The sequence below is a fragment of the Pogoniulus pusillus genome, chromosome 13 (genome assembly GCF_015220805.1).
Source record: "Pogoniulus pusillus isolate bPogPus1 chromosome 13, bPogPus1.pri, whole genome shotgun sequence".
Classification (NCBI taxonomy): Eukaryota; Metazoa; Chordata; class Aves; order Piciformes; family Lybiidae; genus Pogoniulus; species Pogoniulus pusillus.
The window spans coordinates 25490544-25508660 of record NC_087276.1 but is presented as its reverse complement, the minus strand read 5'-3'; the positions used below and the strand labels follow the sequence as shown (position 1 = coordinate 25508660).

The window sequence follows — 18117 nt, the reverse complement described above, 5'->3', positions numbered from 1 at the left end:
GTTGACCTGTCCAACTTTTGTCTCTCAGATTTCTAACGTAGTTATAAAATCTTTCTCATTTCCTTTGATGCCCTTTAAGTTATAACTCACTTTGCACTTTAGCCATTCTGGTTTTGTCCCTTGCTTGTGCTGGCTATTTATACTCTCCCTTAGACATGTGTCCTGCTTCAAGTTTTTGTCCGGTTCAGTTTTGATTTCCAGGTCATTAGTGAGTTCTGAAGGCAAACGTATTGGCCTCTTAACATCTTTTGTCTGCATTGGGGTAGTCATACCTTTTTACTGTCTCCTTTAAAGCTGTCAGCTAACCTGAATTCCTTTTTCCCTTAGAATTCCTTCCCAGGGGGACGCTACCTGCCGGTTCCCCCAGTCTACCTCTTTGAAGTCTGTTGTCTTTATTCAACGGTTCTCTTTTACTGTTTTTTTTCTGCTAGTGGAAGCAGTGAGGTTCCTGGAGGAACTGGGTAGCTGCCAGTGTCGGAGTGGGAAAGTGAAAATTACTCATGCTGATTCTGTGATCTTTCCTAGGTAGCGAAGTGTGCTTCAAAACTAGACAAAACCCAACGTCTAGCATTCTAAGTAAAGGTTGCAAGTTGTTGTTTTTTTTCTCCTGTACACCTTTTAAAACTCATTACTGTAATGAACTTTCAAAACACCATTGTGACCCCCACAGTCAAGTGCACTGAAGTAGAGCTGTTGTTAAAAAAAAGAAGTTAACATCATTTTGCATAGTGCCTTTCTACTCTCTAGTGGGGTTGGAAAGAAAAAATACTTGCTTTGCAAGAGCAACTTATATTCAGAGCCTTTGAACTAATGTTCCTGCTCTGCTAGCTTTGTCCTCGGAGTATACAAGCACCTTTGCAGCTAACATTTTTGTAATCTATATCAAAACATGTTCTAGCATTTCAGAGAGAGATTAGCAGGATGAAATACTGGCAGGCACACAGAGGGAAAACCACTTGTTTGTTTGTTTAAATATTTTACTGTGGAAGGCTGCTAGATATTTCCATTTCTCCTTCTGGGAATGTTATGCTAACCATCTGAGGCCTCACTCTGTCTTCTTGTCTGCACTCAGTTCAGCTAGCACCCAATATAGTTCCTTCAAATGCCATTAAAGGAAAAGGATGCATTAATATTGTCAAGGGTTAGAGCTGGGACAGCCATTAGATGAGTGGCAGACACTCTCTATTAACCTCTCTTCTTTCCCAAGGGAACAGAGAAAGGGAGTAAGAGAGAGAGAGGCTTAGAGATTAGAAAAGTAGAAGAGCTTTAATGAAAACATAATGAAATATATACAAATATATCTTATATATAATCAACCCCTTGATGGCAATTATGCCATTGTCACCACTGATGCTGTGGCAGGCACTGGGCAAGTCCCAGACTGGATTTGGTGGCAGATGGGAACTGCATTCAGGGGTACTTGGATCAGTTTCAAAGACAGAATTGAAAGAGTGAATCCTCCCTGGACTCTCACCATTGAAGAAGAGGGGATTGTGATCCCTTCTGGTCCCTCAGCTGTATCCAGAAGATGATGTCCTTGGGAGGTAATCTCTTGCTAGCCAGTTTAGGGTCACCTGTCCTATCCACACATCCTCACATGTACCATGTCTTTCTTACTACACCCTCCTCAATATTGTACACCAGACTCAGCAATGACCTTGGTCTTTATAGAGGCAAGTATAAGCAAAGGCCTTTGTGCACACCAATCCCTGGTACTAACTCTAAACATCAGTGCTATCACTGCTGGAAGCAGCCACTATGTAAACATGTCCTGAACTTCACAAAGTGCTGCCACTGATCGGAGACTGAGCTGTGAAGTTAAATCATTGAATAGAACCAGATCTGTTCTAGCTCAAATTAGGAGAAATGTGCATACTTTAACTTGCAGCTGTGACTTCCCCTGAAAACAAGAGCTCAGGCTACATCCTCCTGGGCCCTGGTTAACATTCCTCATCATACCCTGGTATTTAGCATTTACCTGAAGCATGCTGCAAAAGACTATAAGAACTCCACTGAGAATTAGCCCCAAAATTGGATGTAATCCATGCTTGCAGATTCATATTTTGCTCCCAGACTGCATTTGCACACCCACTGGCCCTTAAACAGATAAGCAGTAAAATCAACAAGCTGGATTGCTGCTGCACTCGGCAGCCTCTAACCTCCCCATAGCGTTTGGCTTCCCCCAAGTTCTGTGACAAATTAATAAGTGCTTGTATCTCTGCTGCACCATGGCCTGCATGAACGGGTGCTGTCACTTCTGAAGGGCTTTGTATGGTGATGAGCTTGAAAGCTTTTTGATATTCATGGTGTGTTGTCATCTTCCCTGCCGGTTTGCTTTGGGGACTCCACTGGTTGTGTTACAATGACCTAACATTTAACAGGCAGTTCAGACTGTTGCCATTTATTGAGTTCAGGAAGCGTAGCTCATGAAAATGCTCACAGTTGTGCTTAAAATCACCCCAAAAATGCAGACTTAAAAAGATGCTAATGCAAAAAATAAGCCTAGCTTCAAAGAATAAATGAACTCCTGAAGAGTTCCTCTCTCAAGGCTTCTCTTTCTTTGTGCTGTTTTGGACCAGAGAAGCACAGAACTCACAATAGCAGAAGAGAGTTGGGATCGAACGCTGTATGGGGGGGGGAGGGGGGGGATAAAAGAAAGGAAAATTAAGAAAACAATAGGAATTCTCCTTATTGACCATTCAGATAGTTGATATTCTGTAAAATCTTCCCTTTCCCCAAGAAGTTTGCTCTGATCACCTTTTAGAGATTTTGCTGTCATTCATAACCTTTGGTTAGTTTTGGGTTTTATCTAAGGTATCTGCATCATCTTACTGTCAGAATCTAGTAAGGAAAGGAAGGCTCCTTACTCCTCCACTGCAGCAATTGCAGTGACTGCCTCTTACAGCCCTCAAGCATACATTAATTTCTCTTTGAACACTTTCCATTTACCTCTATTGATTTGCCTCGTTTGATTTCACTTAACATTTCCTGTCTTCTCCCATCCCTTGTTGCTGAAATTCATCAACTTAATAATTTTATCTTTTTGATCTTGCATTAGCCCTAATTATTATCCAAGCTGTAGTTTAAATACTGTGTCTTCTGTGTCACTCATCAAAAAGGAAAGCCATGGGTTTTTTTGCCAGTTTATATCCTGGCTGTCCCAAACTGCCTAATAGGAGAAAATGATGGAGAGGATCAAAATTAAGATCCGGGGTAGCTCTCGGGTGGGTTGTGGGTAGCAGTAAGAGTGAGCTGAGTTCAGCTGCAGAAGTAGCTTTGAATCAAACTGAGGGAGGTGTCCAGTTTCTGAGGAAACATGTAAAGGTGATGGCTGTGGTTGTGTAAACTCTGCCTGAGATACCCAGGAAAATAGATATTTACCCAGACTGTCAGTGAACACAGCAGCTGTAGGAGAGGACAGTGAGAGCTGATACTGTTTTTCACAGGGATGAGTTGAAAGGGAGTTCGTGGAGCCTGTCAGAGAGACTGCCTGTGACAAGTGATTTCTTCTTTCTGATGGCTAAATTAGTTTTTACACTATCCAAGGAACCACTCTTGTGTAAGTTATTACAATGGCCTAGATATGTACATGTTCCTGTGCCTAATCTGAGCGTGTTTGTAATTGGCTTTCCAGCACAAGTGCCACTGTTTAGCAGTAAATAGTCATCATTCTATTCCCTCCTTACATTTTAACTGCACTTTATACTTTACAAAGGTTTAGAAAAGAGAGGAAATTGCTCAACAAGGATGTGTCCCAGATATCATACTTATCTCTTAATAACTAGATAAATCAACTTCTCTATTCTTCCAATATTATCTGTTTCCCTCCAGGTCTTGTTCTTTATGTCTTATGTCCCTTTATCAAACTTTCTTAGCCATCTTAGTTGCTTCTTCCTTCATCTTTCCTGCTGCTGTAAAAATTTCCCCAATGCTTTCCTCTGACCTTTTTTTTTTTCCCCCTTGTTGAGATCCTGCACCAGGGTTTTTGCTTCCACATTCTTCATGTCTGTATAAACAAACCAAAAGATTATAGTGTATCCATTCCTTCTCCCCGTTGCTAGCTGGCTTTCTGTAGGCTTTAAAAAGATCAAAACACTCTAGTACTAAACAGAGATACTTTGGTGAAATATGCAGAGATACTTTATAGAATCATAGAAACATAGAATGGTTTAGGTTGGAAGGGACCTCAAGGATCATCCAGTTCCAACCCCCCACCTGCCATAGGCAGGGACACCTTCCACTAGAGCAGGTCACTCAAGGCCTCATCCAGTCTGGCCTTGAACACCTCCAGGGAGGGAGCATCCACAACCTGCCTGGGCAACCTGTTCCAGTGTCTCACCACTCTCACTCTAAAGCCAGTCATGGCAGAGCTGGTACCAAGGATAACAGTTGTTGTTTGCAGGTGGAAAAATGAAGTATTCAAAGTTTAAGACCCCTAAGACATTGCTGGGATCTAAGCATGTTCTGAAAAACCAGTCCATCAGCTGTGAAAATGCTGCCATAGGAATGTGCCTGATACAATGGAGTGTGAGGGTACCTCCCAGCAGCATGGGCTGAGCCTGCTCCAGGGACTGGGAGCATTTTGCTGCTGATGCCCGTCTTCAGACATGGAGCTTGGAGTGCTTTAAGGCACTGCACTGAGTCAGCTCTGTACCCAAACCTAACCTCAGCCTACAAGAGCTCAGGCTGAAGCCACAGGTGCTGGGAAAATCCAAGTCACTCATCGAGGAGTCTGTGCAATCAGATTTGTTCCGCGTAAGGCAGCTGTGGCTGCTGCGCCACATCCCCCAGCAGCTGCTGAAGGAAGAAGGACAAGGAAATGCTGCTGCATTGTCAGCAGCACTGTGAGATACTGAAATGGATACCATCTGTATCCCAATTAAATTCCACTGTTTGTGACGGCGTGCACCACACACAACTATGGCATGCATTCAAGGGACTGCAGGAACTCTTGACTCTGCCTCTTCTGTGAGCAGGCATGTGGCGGTTGGTACATATTCACAGTGGGAAATAAATGTCATTGATTGTGTCTCACAGCCACAGGTAAGAGAAAAAGCTCAGTTTTCATGCACTTACCTTCACAAATGAAGTATGCCAGGTTTGGCTCCTATTGTTGTTCTTACAACCAAAATGTGGTGGGAGGTCAAACTCTAGTTGGGGTGTTAATTCCAAGAAAAGAGATGGTCCCAGGTGCTGCAGACCCCTTTGTTATTCAGAAGACAAGCAGAGGGTTGGCAGAATCATGTCATGACTTTTATTTTCAGCTGGTTTGATTTGGATTTGTTGGCTGCCCTCTGCCCTGGGTAACTCCATGAAGCATTTAATCGCACAACTGTATTCAGCTTGGGCAGTAAAGCTCCACACCAGTTCTGGTATTAATTGATTTTGGAAATCAGCAGCTGGACTGCAAGTTATCGTTGAGCTCCAGAAGTGAGAGCCTGATTCAATTGCAGGGTTTACAGAATGGATCTGAACATTTGGCAGATCCTCTTTAGGGGACAGTTGTTGCTAGTGGTGCGTGAGAACTCTGGAAGCTCTCCTTTGCACAGTTGGATCATTAATAATGCAGGCTAAACTGTGAACTCCTAATTGTCAGGCAGGTTGGAATGGGGGTTATCACTTACAGGAATCAAGAAAATTGATTATTAAGTGCTGCATGGTTGAAGCAGGACCTCACAGCTTGCAGGCTTCTTCCTTCAGCTGCGGGCAAGGGCAGCAGTGTTGAAAGACAGAAGGATGTTTCTATTGACAGGTCTGGTACTTGGAGCTGCAGGGGAGTGGGAGAGCTGAGGAGGCAGCAAGTGCACAAAGCAGGAGCAAGCCTTTGCTTGAGCTTTATAAAAGCTACTCTGCAGCTGAAGGACCCTTAGTTTTAGACAATGCTGAAACTACAAGAGGGTGGAACAGTGTGTGAGAGGGTGTGTGCACACATAAATGTGTGTGCTTGGGTGGGAAGCTGAAAAAGAGAGCGTTGTTGTGATTGGATTCAACCAGTTGCCATTAATTGCATGGACTCTGTTCTTCTGCCTTTCCAAAAGTCTGTCGCTATGCTCATGAAAGATTAAACTGGCTTTGTATCTTGTTAGTGTAAAGGATGGGGAGTGAAGTCAGTTTCATGGCAGATAATATTTGGTAGACTCTTCTTTGCACCACTCTGCATGATTTCCCTCATGAGGTGCAGCAGCTGACCCGGGACGACTGCCATGAAGCTGGGGTTTACAGCACTAAAGGAAGCAGATTACTTTGTTTGGGTCTCAGATAAGGAAGTAATTATCATAGAATCACAGAATCAGTCAGGGTTGGAAGGGACCACAAGGATCAGCCAGTTCCAACACCTCTGCCATGGGCAGGGGCACCCTACCCTAGAGCAGGCTGCCCACAGCCTCATCCAGTCTGGCCTTAAACACTGCCAGGGGTGGGGCCTCAACCACCTCCCTGGGCAACCCATTCCACTTTCATGGTGAAGAACTTCCTCTTCATGTCCAGCCTGACCCTACCCATCTCCAGTTTTGCTCCATACCCCTCCTAGTCCTGTCACTCTCTGATATCCTAAAAAGTCCCTCCCCAGCTGTTTTTGTATGGCCCCTTCAGATACTGGAAGGCCACAAGATGATCATCTGGGAGCCTCCTCTTCTGCAGACTGCACAGCCCCAACTCTTTCTGTCTGTGCACACAGCAGAGCTGCTGCAGCCCTCTGAGCATCCTCCTGGCCCTTCTGAGATGAATTATGATAAACTAATAGTTCTGGTGCTCTTTTGTCCTTGCTAGAAAAAATTCCTAACCCTTCTTCTCTCTCTGGTCGATGCTGTGATTCCAGGGTATCAGATTGCCTACCGCCTGGCCAGCAGCAGCCCCAACAAGTTCACAACAGTGGAAGTTGGCTCAACAGTCAGGCAGTTTACTGCTACAGATCTCACCCCTGAGTCAGCATACATCTTCCGGACATCTGCCAAGACCAGGCAGGGCTGGGGGGAGCCTCTGGAAGCCACAGTGATCACAACAGAAAAAAGAGGTAACGCTTGCAGCCACAGGTTGTGGTGCTTTCTGTTGCATGCCTTGCAGCCTGTGCTGCACTTGGGGGAATTTTAATAGCAGGCTACAGCCTGCACATCACCTCCTTCTCACCCCATAAACCTGCCCCAAACCATAGCAACACCATGATTTGAGAAACTGGGTGAGCAAGACAGACTTTTATGAGACGCGGTCCTTCTAACCTGCCGGGCTGCTGGAGATTGATTTTTCCATCAGCTACTATATTGGCCATATGCAGTCTCCTTCTGCAGTCAGACCATTTTTTCAGCTCTCTCGTTTTCTAGAAAGATTGCAATCTTAAGAAACTAAGTGATGGATGAATTATATTGATTAGGGAATGCAAAATGAGAGGCGGTGATGTTGCAGAATTTCTCCACGGCTCCTCCGTTGTAGCTCAGTCCTGACCTAATGTGTGGGTAATTATTCTGGCCTTTCACTGCTGCACACTCAAGTGGAGTGTTTGCATCTGGATCGCTCAGAACTGTTTTCTGCATCGTGCATCAGCCATAAAATGTTTTTTTCACCTTCTGAATTTCCAGTCAAATTCTGTTCTGTAGGGAACCTACTTGAAGGAAGCAGGGGTTACATTGTGTATAAATGGAAGCAGATGCTTGGATACCAAACGTATCAAACTGTGAAAGACACAGAAGGTATTACAGAGTCTGCTTTGCATCATTGCTTGTTTCTAATGCTTTGGCTCAAGTAACTGCTCAGTTCTTCAGTCTTAGGACAGATCTCTAGAGCTGCCAGTTAGAAAAATGATAATTTTTTGCTTGAGCATGAAGATTAGAATAGAATCATAGAATGGTCTAGGTTGGAAGGGAGCTCAAGGATCATCTAGCTCCAACCCCCCCTCCCCCCCCCCCACTATAGGCAGGGGCACCTCCCACTAGAGCAGGATTATTTGTTGTTTGTTTTTAATTCAGAGCTGAGAGAAAATGTATGGGTAGAGAACAGGAGGGTGGGTTTTCCTCTGGTCTTGCACCATACACCGTCTTCCACTGCAAAACATACATATGTATCAGTTCTCTTGAGCTGACGAAGTCAAAACTAGCCAGGGTAACTTCAGCAGCATCACTCCCTTGTCCTTCACTGGATTTTGTGCCATGTGCCACTCAGACTCGCTGTGCTGCCTGCATATTGATCTTGAGAAAAGCCTCTCTCCCTCAAAAATTAGAACCATGTGAGTTCTGTGATTTAGAAGAGTCACAGTTCAGAAGAAGCAGACTCCAGCAGTAACTAGGGCAGACCTCCATAGACAGCTTTCAACTGCTATTGGCACTTCTGCATGTTCTTCTGTGCCTGGCCTTGGCTCATGCCCAAGTCTTGCACTACAGTACAACCAATTATATGTACTAAAGCTTACAATGTGCCTACTAAGTGGTCTCTTGTTTTAAGCCTTTCCTACATCTTCCAAATAATATGGTGCAGGAATAAGAATTTCCCATGCTCACAATGTCTTCCTTATTGTTTTTCTTAGAAGAGCAAGCATTATCCTGATGATCAACCACATCAGTGAGGAACTCTGGGGTACATTTCAACTGCTTCTGGCCTGTCTGGTTGCTGTTAAAATACCTACTGGCATCACTCCCCAGGTCACTTGCAGCCTTCCCAGAGCATAACAGTGCAGTCCTCAGGAAAAGAACCTCTGGAGCTCTATTAAGAAACTTAAAGTGCCTCTACTAAAGATACTGTCCATCAAAAACATTTATCAGCACAAGTTTTCTTCCACCTCTGTCTGACTGCTGTCAAAGGGGGTGGACATTTGAAGTCCAACATGTGGAAGTCTCTAAAAAGCCCACTTTGCCCAGTAAAGTGAATTCTCACATTTCAGTGCCTCCCCTTTGCAATAAAAATGTGCTCTGATTTCCCAGACCGTGCACAAGCTGTTGCTGGATAGAGAATAGCTCAAGGCAAAACTCCCAGCTCCACTGCAGGAACAACGATCCCTGGTTGCTATCAGTGCTTTAGGGTTATCTTGAATAGTCATGGTGTAAAATGAACCCTTTCTCTTTGTGATGGATGGCTTTGCATGCTGTGTCTCTTAGCGTGCTATGGAGCCCAGTCCCCAAGGCACTGAGCTTTAAATGAAGTGATGTTATAGGTAGTAAAGTGTAGGGAGAAGAAGGTGTGATTTTCTATCAGCAAGGCCAATATGAGAGGCTGATAAAGACATTTACCCAGGGCAGCTATTTAGCTAACAAACAGTTGAATAAACCTGAAAATTGTATACATGACAGTAGATATTCTAGAGTGAAAAGATGCTTAACTTCCACAAATAGAAGTGCATATAGTGTCATTGATATGAAGGGAGACAGGCACAAAAATTCCCTTGAAAAACAGCAAAATTGGCCTCTCTTGTCCTTTTAAATTCCCTGGCAAATCCTAATATAACACTTTCTTTTTTACAATACCTGTGATGTGCAGGTGCCAAGTTGTACTGGAGGTGTATTCTCTAGAGAGACTTCTGTAGTACTTTGAGTCTATGTAGTGGTGTGGTAACCTCCAGAATAGCGACCAACAGTGATCAGAGCAAAACTGAGTCACAAGATATAAATGCAGCAAGAAATTTAAAGTAGTCCCTTGAATCACATGGCCTGGCCTTACATTCCTGCACAGACACTCACCTTAGCACTTGCCTGTGGCTAAACTCCCATAAATAAACTCTTTATACTAATGGTTTTGTACAAACAGTCAGGAAGTATATCTTGCAATACAGGAGATTTTAAGAGCTTCCATTAGCAACAAGAGGAAACCCAGTCATGGGAGACTGACTGCAGGATCTGACCTGCCCAAAACTGCAAACTGGTTAAAGCTTATCAGCAGAGTTTTAAATCCCTGCACGACACTCTCTTCCTCTGATAGAATAACCCTGACTACCTGTCTCAGCCTGTCAGCGCAAGGCATTGACCTTTTGCATTGTACGTGGACTTGGTAGGCTGCTGGCACTGAGGGCTTCCTCCAGCTAATAGCTTACAAATCTTTGGGCACTGATGTCAGTGAGAGCATGCTGCAGAGAAATGCCAAAATATATAGGAAATGGGTTCAGGGGATGGCAGGGAAATGAAGTGCTCGCCATAGAGAGCTAAGAGGAGTTGGGCAGGCAGAGGTGTGTTTATGGAAACAAGTGCTGATGAAGTTGAATTGAATTGCTTCTCAAAAGCAAGTCACTGCGGTGTCTCCAATCAATTTCTGCTTTATTACATGCCACACATTTTAATCAGAATCAATAATCTTCATGATAAACAATTAAACAATTATTCCTCACTCTATAGAGTTTCTCTATTGAAATCGATGGAGTGCGGAGACACAGTGATGGGAAAGGAGATCTGTATAGGAGCAGGTGGGGACTGGCATGCTTACACCTGCATTACTATTCCCTGCCTGATCTAAAGGTCTGTGCTTAATTACTCCAGAGAGATCTCCCTCAGCATTGACAGTGGCTGGTTTGACTTTGGAGGTTCAAGGTTAGTGGTTATGGAAGGAAGAATTGGGGAGATCTGGAAGTGACCTGCAGTAGGTACTAAAGCCCTATCTCTAAGCTGAGATTTGGGAGCAAGGGCCACAGCAGGAGCTGATGATGATTCCCAGATCCTTGCCAGACAGAGCTGGTGCAGGAGTTAACTACTACCTTGGACCGTGCTACACAATAGACTGTTCCAGCTCTTCTATTTCTCTTCATGCCTCAACTGTGGAGCAGCTGGTAGAAGAGGATTGTATATAGCATGGGATGAATGTAGTGTGCACAGGTCAAAAAGTGAACTAGTTTAAGGCAGATTCTGTCAGAAGACCCATTACAGCTAGAAGCATGGTTGAGTTTCATTAAAGATTTCCTTGGTTTGCTTGGCTGCTGGTCTTAATGATTCTTCCTTAACCTGCTAGGCTTATTCCCACGCCAGCTAGATCTGTTGTTAGGAAGATGTATACTCAATAGTGACCTTTTATGCAGAGAAATAAGAATCCATTTTTAGTGCTCTTTCCAGTGAAAGGCTAGGGAAAGGCTCTATGGGGCAAATCCAGAAGTTTGGTTTCCTGTGGCATTACTATTGTGAAAATGTGATCAGGCTGTCATAATTTGTCTTAGCTTGACCTTCCTCTCAAAGCAGTAGCAAACTCTGGTTTAATTGCAGAACGACCAGCACCTCCCAGGCTGGTGGTGACTCCGCAGAGTGATGTGTCATCACGGAGCCTGCTCTTGAAGTGGGTCCCTGGAAGTGATGGATCTTCACCAATACGCTATTTCACTGTGCAAGTGCGAGAGCTGCCAAACGGAGACTGGCAAACCTACTCCTCTTCCATCAGCCACGAGGCAACCTCCTGCATTATTGAAAGGTACCATTTGATCCCAGGCTAGTGGAGAAATTCCCACACTTACCACTCCTGACTGTTAGAAAACCAAAGCAGGCATCCCTCAGCTTCACAGTGTTGTTTGAGTGAGAGGGGTTAAGTGAGGTCACTGCTCCCATTTTAGAGGTGATGTTAGGAGCAGCAGTTAAGAGATTTGCTGAAGGTCATGCAAAAAATCTAATTAAAGTTGGATTGCAACACATCTTTTTGAAGCCCTCCCTGGAAGCTCAGCACCGTAGATAACACTACCCAGGCTAAACTATGTGTAACTATACAATGCTCTGTAAAATTCAGCTAGTTAAAAATCCTTTCAGTGGTGACTGATGTTAAAACCCACTCTGGATGCTGCATTGCAATTATCTCTATATAAGCTTTTCCAGATGAAATGAGAACCATTTTTATCTGTAGTTTCCATACTGAAGTTTATAGATAGCATCAGGATGTTTAAACTTTGTTATTCAGGCTTCATTATATCCTCAGCATTGCTGCTGTAATTAAAGTTTCTTGTAACATCTGTGAAAGCAATTGAATGTCTATCAGAAGGTACTTGTTTTGCTGTCCATTTCCTCTGTTGACAAGTGAGTACAAATCAGATTATTTCTGAAAGGCTGTGAGCTTCTGGAGGATTGAGTACTTAAAGATTCAGGTACAGATTGTTCAGGTCTGTTATAAAAACATCAATGGCTACAGTGTATGGCAGCTCACTGGTCCTCTGCCAGAAGATAGAGATCCATTGCTGTCGTTTCCTCTAACTGTGCAGGGCAAAAAGAAAACTTGGCCATTATAGGGGCAAATATAGATCCAATTCCTCAAACTTGGGGGTGTTATACCCACCCTGAATTACACCCAGCCTCTTTCCAGTCAAAACCTGTAAAATCAAGGGAACCAGCTGTGTCACTTAAACTTCACATTGCAATTACTGAAAACAAAAGATCAAGATGACTCACATTATTCAAATTCCCCCGGGTAAGTAACAGTGCCCTAAGAGGTGGCACTACTGAAACAGATTTCTTCTCCCCTTGCTGAAAGCATGAACGTCCAGAGGAGCAATCCGTGCATGACACGAGTGCTGCCCATCAGAATCCATTGTCTTGTGGTGTTTAATCATTCCTTACAAGTGACTTTACTTGGGTTTGTAGTCAGTGCTACATCTGCCAGCTGATGGCTAGACACCACCAATTAATTAGCTAAATCCCCTGTAACTTACAGCTCTGCACTTCTAGCCTCTGCGTGTGTCTCAAAAGGCAGCCTCCCCCACACCTTCCCCTGCCAAGACAAGACAGAAGACTCCTTGCAAAGGTTATGTCAGCTGGAAGTCACTCTTTGCATATCTTAGAGCATTGCACAGATGAAAGAGCTGCAGGGAACCTGTTTTTACTGTCTTTATTAAATAATCCAGGTAATAGCATTAATTAGAAATTCTGTAGGAATAAAACATGCCGATCAAACGGTGTGGTCTAGAGGATAAGGCAGAAGGCTGGAGCTCTGAATCCAGTGCCTGCTGGGCATGCTACCTGCCTCCTCTCTACCTGCTACTCCCATCCTGACAACGAGCTCACCTATAGATGTGTGGAGGATCTCTCAGGCAAAGCACCTTGAAAGCCAAGCATTGCGTAGCCGAGCAGAGCTCACATAACAGTATCATCTTTCCTTTCCAACAAAGCCCAGTCACAAGCTGATCCAACAACTTCTGCTTTGTGGCTGCTTTCAGAAGCCTGATACAGCTGAGAATCCATAGGTGTTCTCAAGAACTCAGGCCACTGGGAACCTGAGGAGATGCTGATAGCAGTAGGAGTATGAACACCCCCATGCCATGGGGAGCTGAGAGAGGCTGCAAATTAAAAGCAGTGCGGAGAAGAGACAAGCTGCTCAATGATTTTAGTTGCCAGTGGGCGAGCTCTCTGTAGAGGCTTGTCCAAGGCAAGCTGTGAAGATTACACCCCTCATCCTTTTTGGTTTTTGTATTGCACAGCTTGAACCCCTTCACCTCTTACAAACTGCGAGTGAAAGCAACCAATGACATCGGAGACAGTGACTTCAGCGCGGAGACTGAGGCCGTCACAACTCTGCAGGATGGTAAGTGAGGAGAGGAGGCATTTTGGGGGGCATCATCAGGGGATGTGTGCTTGCCAGTGCTCCTGGGTTTGCTGGACCCACTGCAGTATCTTCTCCACTGGGCCTGTGGAGTGAAAATTCAACAGCCAGTGCAATGTTGCTCAAAGGAGGTTGATACAGGTAGTAATGAGATGAAGCTGAATTAAAACAAGCAGCCTTAAGTGTCCTGCTGTGCCCTCTGATAATGAATCATACTTTCAGGAGTCTCAAAATGGAATTAAACTCCATTTGATTGGCTTCCAAACTCTGCACTAACCATTATCTTTGCAGAAATTGAATAATTTACAAGAGATCATTAAAAATAAATGTAGAACCATGCATAAATTTGAAGAAGTTTCTTCAATTGTTTTCACTCAGAGTCTGCATCAGTCTGCAAGTATGGCAAAATTGCTGAGGTCTAAGTAAGAAATAATAGGAAGCTCCTGGAAACACAAGCATTTAATCCTGCAGATCAGGGCTAATAAACTGTGAATGACATTGACAAGGCTTTTATTTTTAGCCTTAGAGATCAGCTTCTAATTCCTTGATTGTATAAAGTCACTGTCTGAATGCAGAAGTAGCTCTGATGTTTTGAATGGGGAAAGGAACTCTGCAAAGTATAAAAAAGCATCAGTGTTTACCCTCAGCCTGGGAAATGAAGCAATACAGGGACACATATATATGATGCTGGGGATATGGTGCTCAATGAATGACAACTTAAAGAGATGTAAAATTAGGAAATCATTCTGCAAATCAACGGCTAAAAAGTCTGATCTTGAAACCAGAAAAGCAGAAGACAGAGCTTAGGAGTATCCCAAGTTGAACTAGAGCCTGTGCAATACCTGAGTGATGTGCCTGGCAGCCTTTTAAAGACATTCTAACTCTCCACCTTCTTCACCAGGGGCTGCTGTATCCGTGCAGCCTGTAACTGGCACTGCAGCCTGTAACTGGTACTGCTGAGTCTGCCCCAGCTCACCTTTCAGAATTGAAAATTTAATTTCCAGTTCTCTTTGAATTTAGCTGCAGTGAATCCAGAGTTGTGCTTGACCTCCTCACAATACAATGGGGGAACACTGTGAGAGCTTCTCACCTCCTTAACAAACTGAACGTTTATTCCGCTGAGTGAACCTGGTGCCACCACCAGAGCGTTTCACTGTGGAGGGCTGTCAGCTCCTGATAAGGCTTCCATTCTTCATGTCTGAGCTGCTAGAGTGTGTGTATGTGTGCTACAGGCCGTGGGCACAGCAATGGGTTAACTTGTGGTACATCAAGCTGTCCTAACTAAAATAATCTGTGACTATGTGACAGAGACTCATAAAACAAGATGGGCTTGCCCCAGCTGTAGCAAAGGTATCCCAGGCACTTTCAAGCACACATGCTGCTGGTTTAACTTCCTTTCAGATGTGCATCCAGGACTGGCATGCTGCAGCTCCTTCCAGATTTATGCCCTCAGCTTTTCTCTTATTCCTGCTCAAGTTGCTAAGGCCACAGGTAGAGCAAGGGATGTATGAGAAGTGGATGGCTTCTGCTTGCATTGCAATATTCATGTCCACCACATTGCTTTTGAGACCTACCATGTAGCAGCTGGAATAGAAGATTTTCTTTGGTAACAAAGAAAGAGAATTTGATGAACAAGCTGCCAGTTTCCCACCCTGTTGCTGTAACTGGTTTGCTTTCTTTTCTTTAGTTCCAGGTGAACCACCCAGTTCTGTGTTAGTAACTCCCCACACCACTTCATCTGTCCTTGTGCAGTGGCAGGTAGGTAAAAAGAAAGATTCCAATGTTTCTGGAACACTTTTGGTTGCTTTGACTTGTTGGCCTTGTTCTGCACTCCCCAAGATCAAGAGGTACAGGGAACTACTGGAGAGAGTCCAATGAAGGGCCATGAGGATAATTAGGGGACTGGAGTGTCTCTTCTCTGAGGAGACCTTGGGCTGTTTGGCAGAGAGAAGAGCAGACTGAGAGTGGGTCTTTGCAATGCATATAAATACCTAAAGGGGGGAGGTTATAAGGATGGGGCTGGACTTTTTTCAGTGGTGTACAGTGATAGGACAAGGGGCAGCAGGTACAGATTAGAACCCAGGAGGTTTCACTTGAATTTAAAGAGTAACTTCTTTGCTTTAAGGGTGCCAGAGCCCTGGACCAGGCTGCCCAGAGAGGTTGTGTCTTCTCCTGTGCACCCTGCTCTAGGTGAGCCTGCTGTAGCTGGAGGGTTGGACTAAATGATCTCCAGAGGTCCCTCCCAAACTGTACCATCCTGGGATTGTGTGATTTTGTGATTCTGTTTTCCTGAGCTGGCAGTATTGTAGTAAAGTTGAAGGATTGCAGCTGCTTCCTTATGTTCTCAATCTGAGCATATATTTTAGTGATGGATGGAAATTGCTGGCAGTTGCCTTTATGTTATGCCTCACGAGAGAAAACTTGGGAGGTAAAGGAGGTTCTGTAACAATGCCCAAGATCATTACTTGTACAGCTTCCCCCATCCTTTCACTGGTATCAAGAGATGTGCATCTTCACATTGAAAGCATTCCACAGAGATTGGTGTTGGTGAAGATCAGCTAATCGAAAGCTCACTTTGGTTTGCATCACATGCTGCCTCCTTCAACTGCTGAAATAATCAGAAGCACATGCTGTGCCTGAGATCCTCTTCATACCTTTGAGGAGCTCCACGTGCCCTTTTGGTTCTTTGAGGGCTAAAAACTGAGATGTCTTCAGAGAAAAGAAAGGAAGTTTGAGCTCTGAGTTGGATGTGAAAGCATTCATGCTAACTCTGCGTTTTGTGTAGGCATTTCCTCTGCCTTCCTTTATCTTTCAGCACTGGCCTCCTGGGAGATGCTGGAACATTTTGTGACCCAGTACCTGAGGCTTCTTTTTGTGGAGTGAGCATTAATAGGGAGAACACAGTGGGGTACTGCCCGTTATCTGTAACCCATCCTGGAACGCTGCTGCCCACCCTGCTCCCAAGACAATGTCCCACGCACTTAATAAGGATAACTTTGGGCAGATTGCATTGAGGTGAAAAATGCACATAGGAGTTTACAGTACAGATGGGGCTCCTTGAATTTTGAGGAAAAAAATATATGTATGAGGCTCTGTTTATTGCTCTGCAGCAGCACTTTAAAAATAGGCTTGGCTCTACTGCTGGGTTGCTTGGCCCACGTTCACGCAAGCATAATACCAAGCAACAACATCACTTCCAACATGTTGAACAAATCAAAGACATGTTGAGCAGTTTTACCAAAGGAATTAAGGAGAGATGTAAATCTACTGCCCCACCTCCAAATAAACACACAGCGAAGGGGGGTAGGAGGGGAAAAACAACCAGAGGTATACAGAGAGAGAGAGAGAGAGGACAAAGAGGAAGCAAGGCGGGATGTACTGCAGAAATAAACATTCCCCCAATTGACTGATTATTGGTGTGTAGTTAATGTGTACTAGGTGGTTGTTTAGGTAATTGGATGCTTTTTATTTCATGAAAATGAAATGGGGTGGTTGTGCCAGAGCCATCTCAGGGGAGCTGTGGGTGATTATATGTCATTACTACATGTATATTAATAGGTCCTGGTAATTTAGCTGCACTATATATTTTTTTTTTCAAATAAACAAAAAAATCTTCAGATCCTACAATAGCCTCCAATTAAGAGGAAGGTTCACAGCAGTGTCTAAGAAATAATGTAAACTGAAAACAGCAGTCAGGCTAAATGGAAGAGGAGATTTCCAAGCAGAGCTAAATTTTTAACTTTGAGCTGTGTTAATAATTCACCAAACAAACTCGAGATGCACTATCTCTGCTTTCAGCTGCTTGGTCCAATCAGTCCATTATTTTTAAATTTAAAGCAGGAAGAAAAGAAGTCCTTTCCATTGAGGTCTGTTGTATCAATAATGCAAGGTTATTTCAAATGGTCTGGGTGGGGGGGGGATGTTACAGTTAACATCATGATCGTGTTCAGCTCTGCTTCGACCTTAGAGACGACAATTATTCAAGTGCACATTTTAGTCTCTTTTTGATTATTGTTTTTAAACAGCACCAAAAAAAAACCCTGTTTCTTTTCCTTCAGTCCAACATCATAAGCTGCCACTCATAATCATTTTTACCTATTTCAGCAGATCCCTAAGGCCCTCCTACAAAATCCTAAATAATCCATTACATCAAAAGCAGGGTTTTGTCCACGAAAGACAGATAGGAAGGGGAAGACCTGACCTTTTAGCAGAGTACCCCGTTCAGGGGAGAATCATCATTTCCATGGCAAGGAGCACAGTTTTCAAGCCATTTATTTTCTGAGCTTTCCTGTCTTCAATTTGAAGAAGGACAAAATGGAGAATCACATGAAATAGTAAGAAAATAATGCTTGCTATCAACAAATCAGTGCTGTATCACAATGACAAATTAAGCTTTATCCTCTTTATATTAAGCTATGTGACAGAGTAGGTAGTAACAGTCTCTTTTCACCTCTTCAGTAGTGCTTTCCTTTTAAGATTCTGTGGGATATTCTACATCAACATTTCTTTTTCATGGGAGAAAAGAAAGGTAATGGTTAAAATGGGGAAATACATTGAATATCTCCAAGAGCACTTCCCTTCTAGATAATGATTTACTGAAATACAAATCCATGCAATGCTCACAGTGGTATTTTCACTGTGTGA

At 43.8% G+C, this 18117-nt stretch overlaps 1 protein-coding gene across 7 annotated transcripts in view; it reads left to right on the top strand.

Annotated features, from left to right (window-relative positions):
* Positions 1 to 18117, top strand: part of SDK1 (sidekick cell adhesion molecule 1) — a 510565-nt gene that overhangs the window by 432324 nt on the left and 60124 nt on the right. For all 7 annotated transcript variants that reach the window (XM_064153645.1, XM_064153646.1, XM_064153643.1 and 4 more), the window contains 4 exons: positions 6818 to 7012; positions 11163 to 11364; positions 13352 to 13455; positions 15161 to 15231. In XM_064153645.1, the coding sequence (XP_064009715.1) occupies positions 6818 to 7012; positions 11163 to 11364; positions 13352 to 13455; positions 15161 to 15231 (572 nt within the window). The remainder of the gene's footprint in view (positions 1 to 6817; positions 7013 to 11162; positions 11365 to 13351; positions 13456 to 15160; positions 15232 to 18117) is intronic.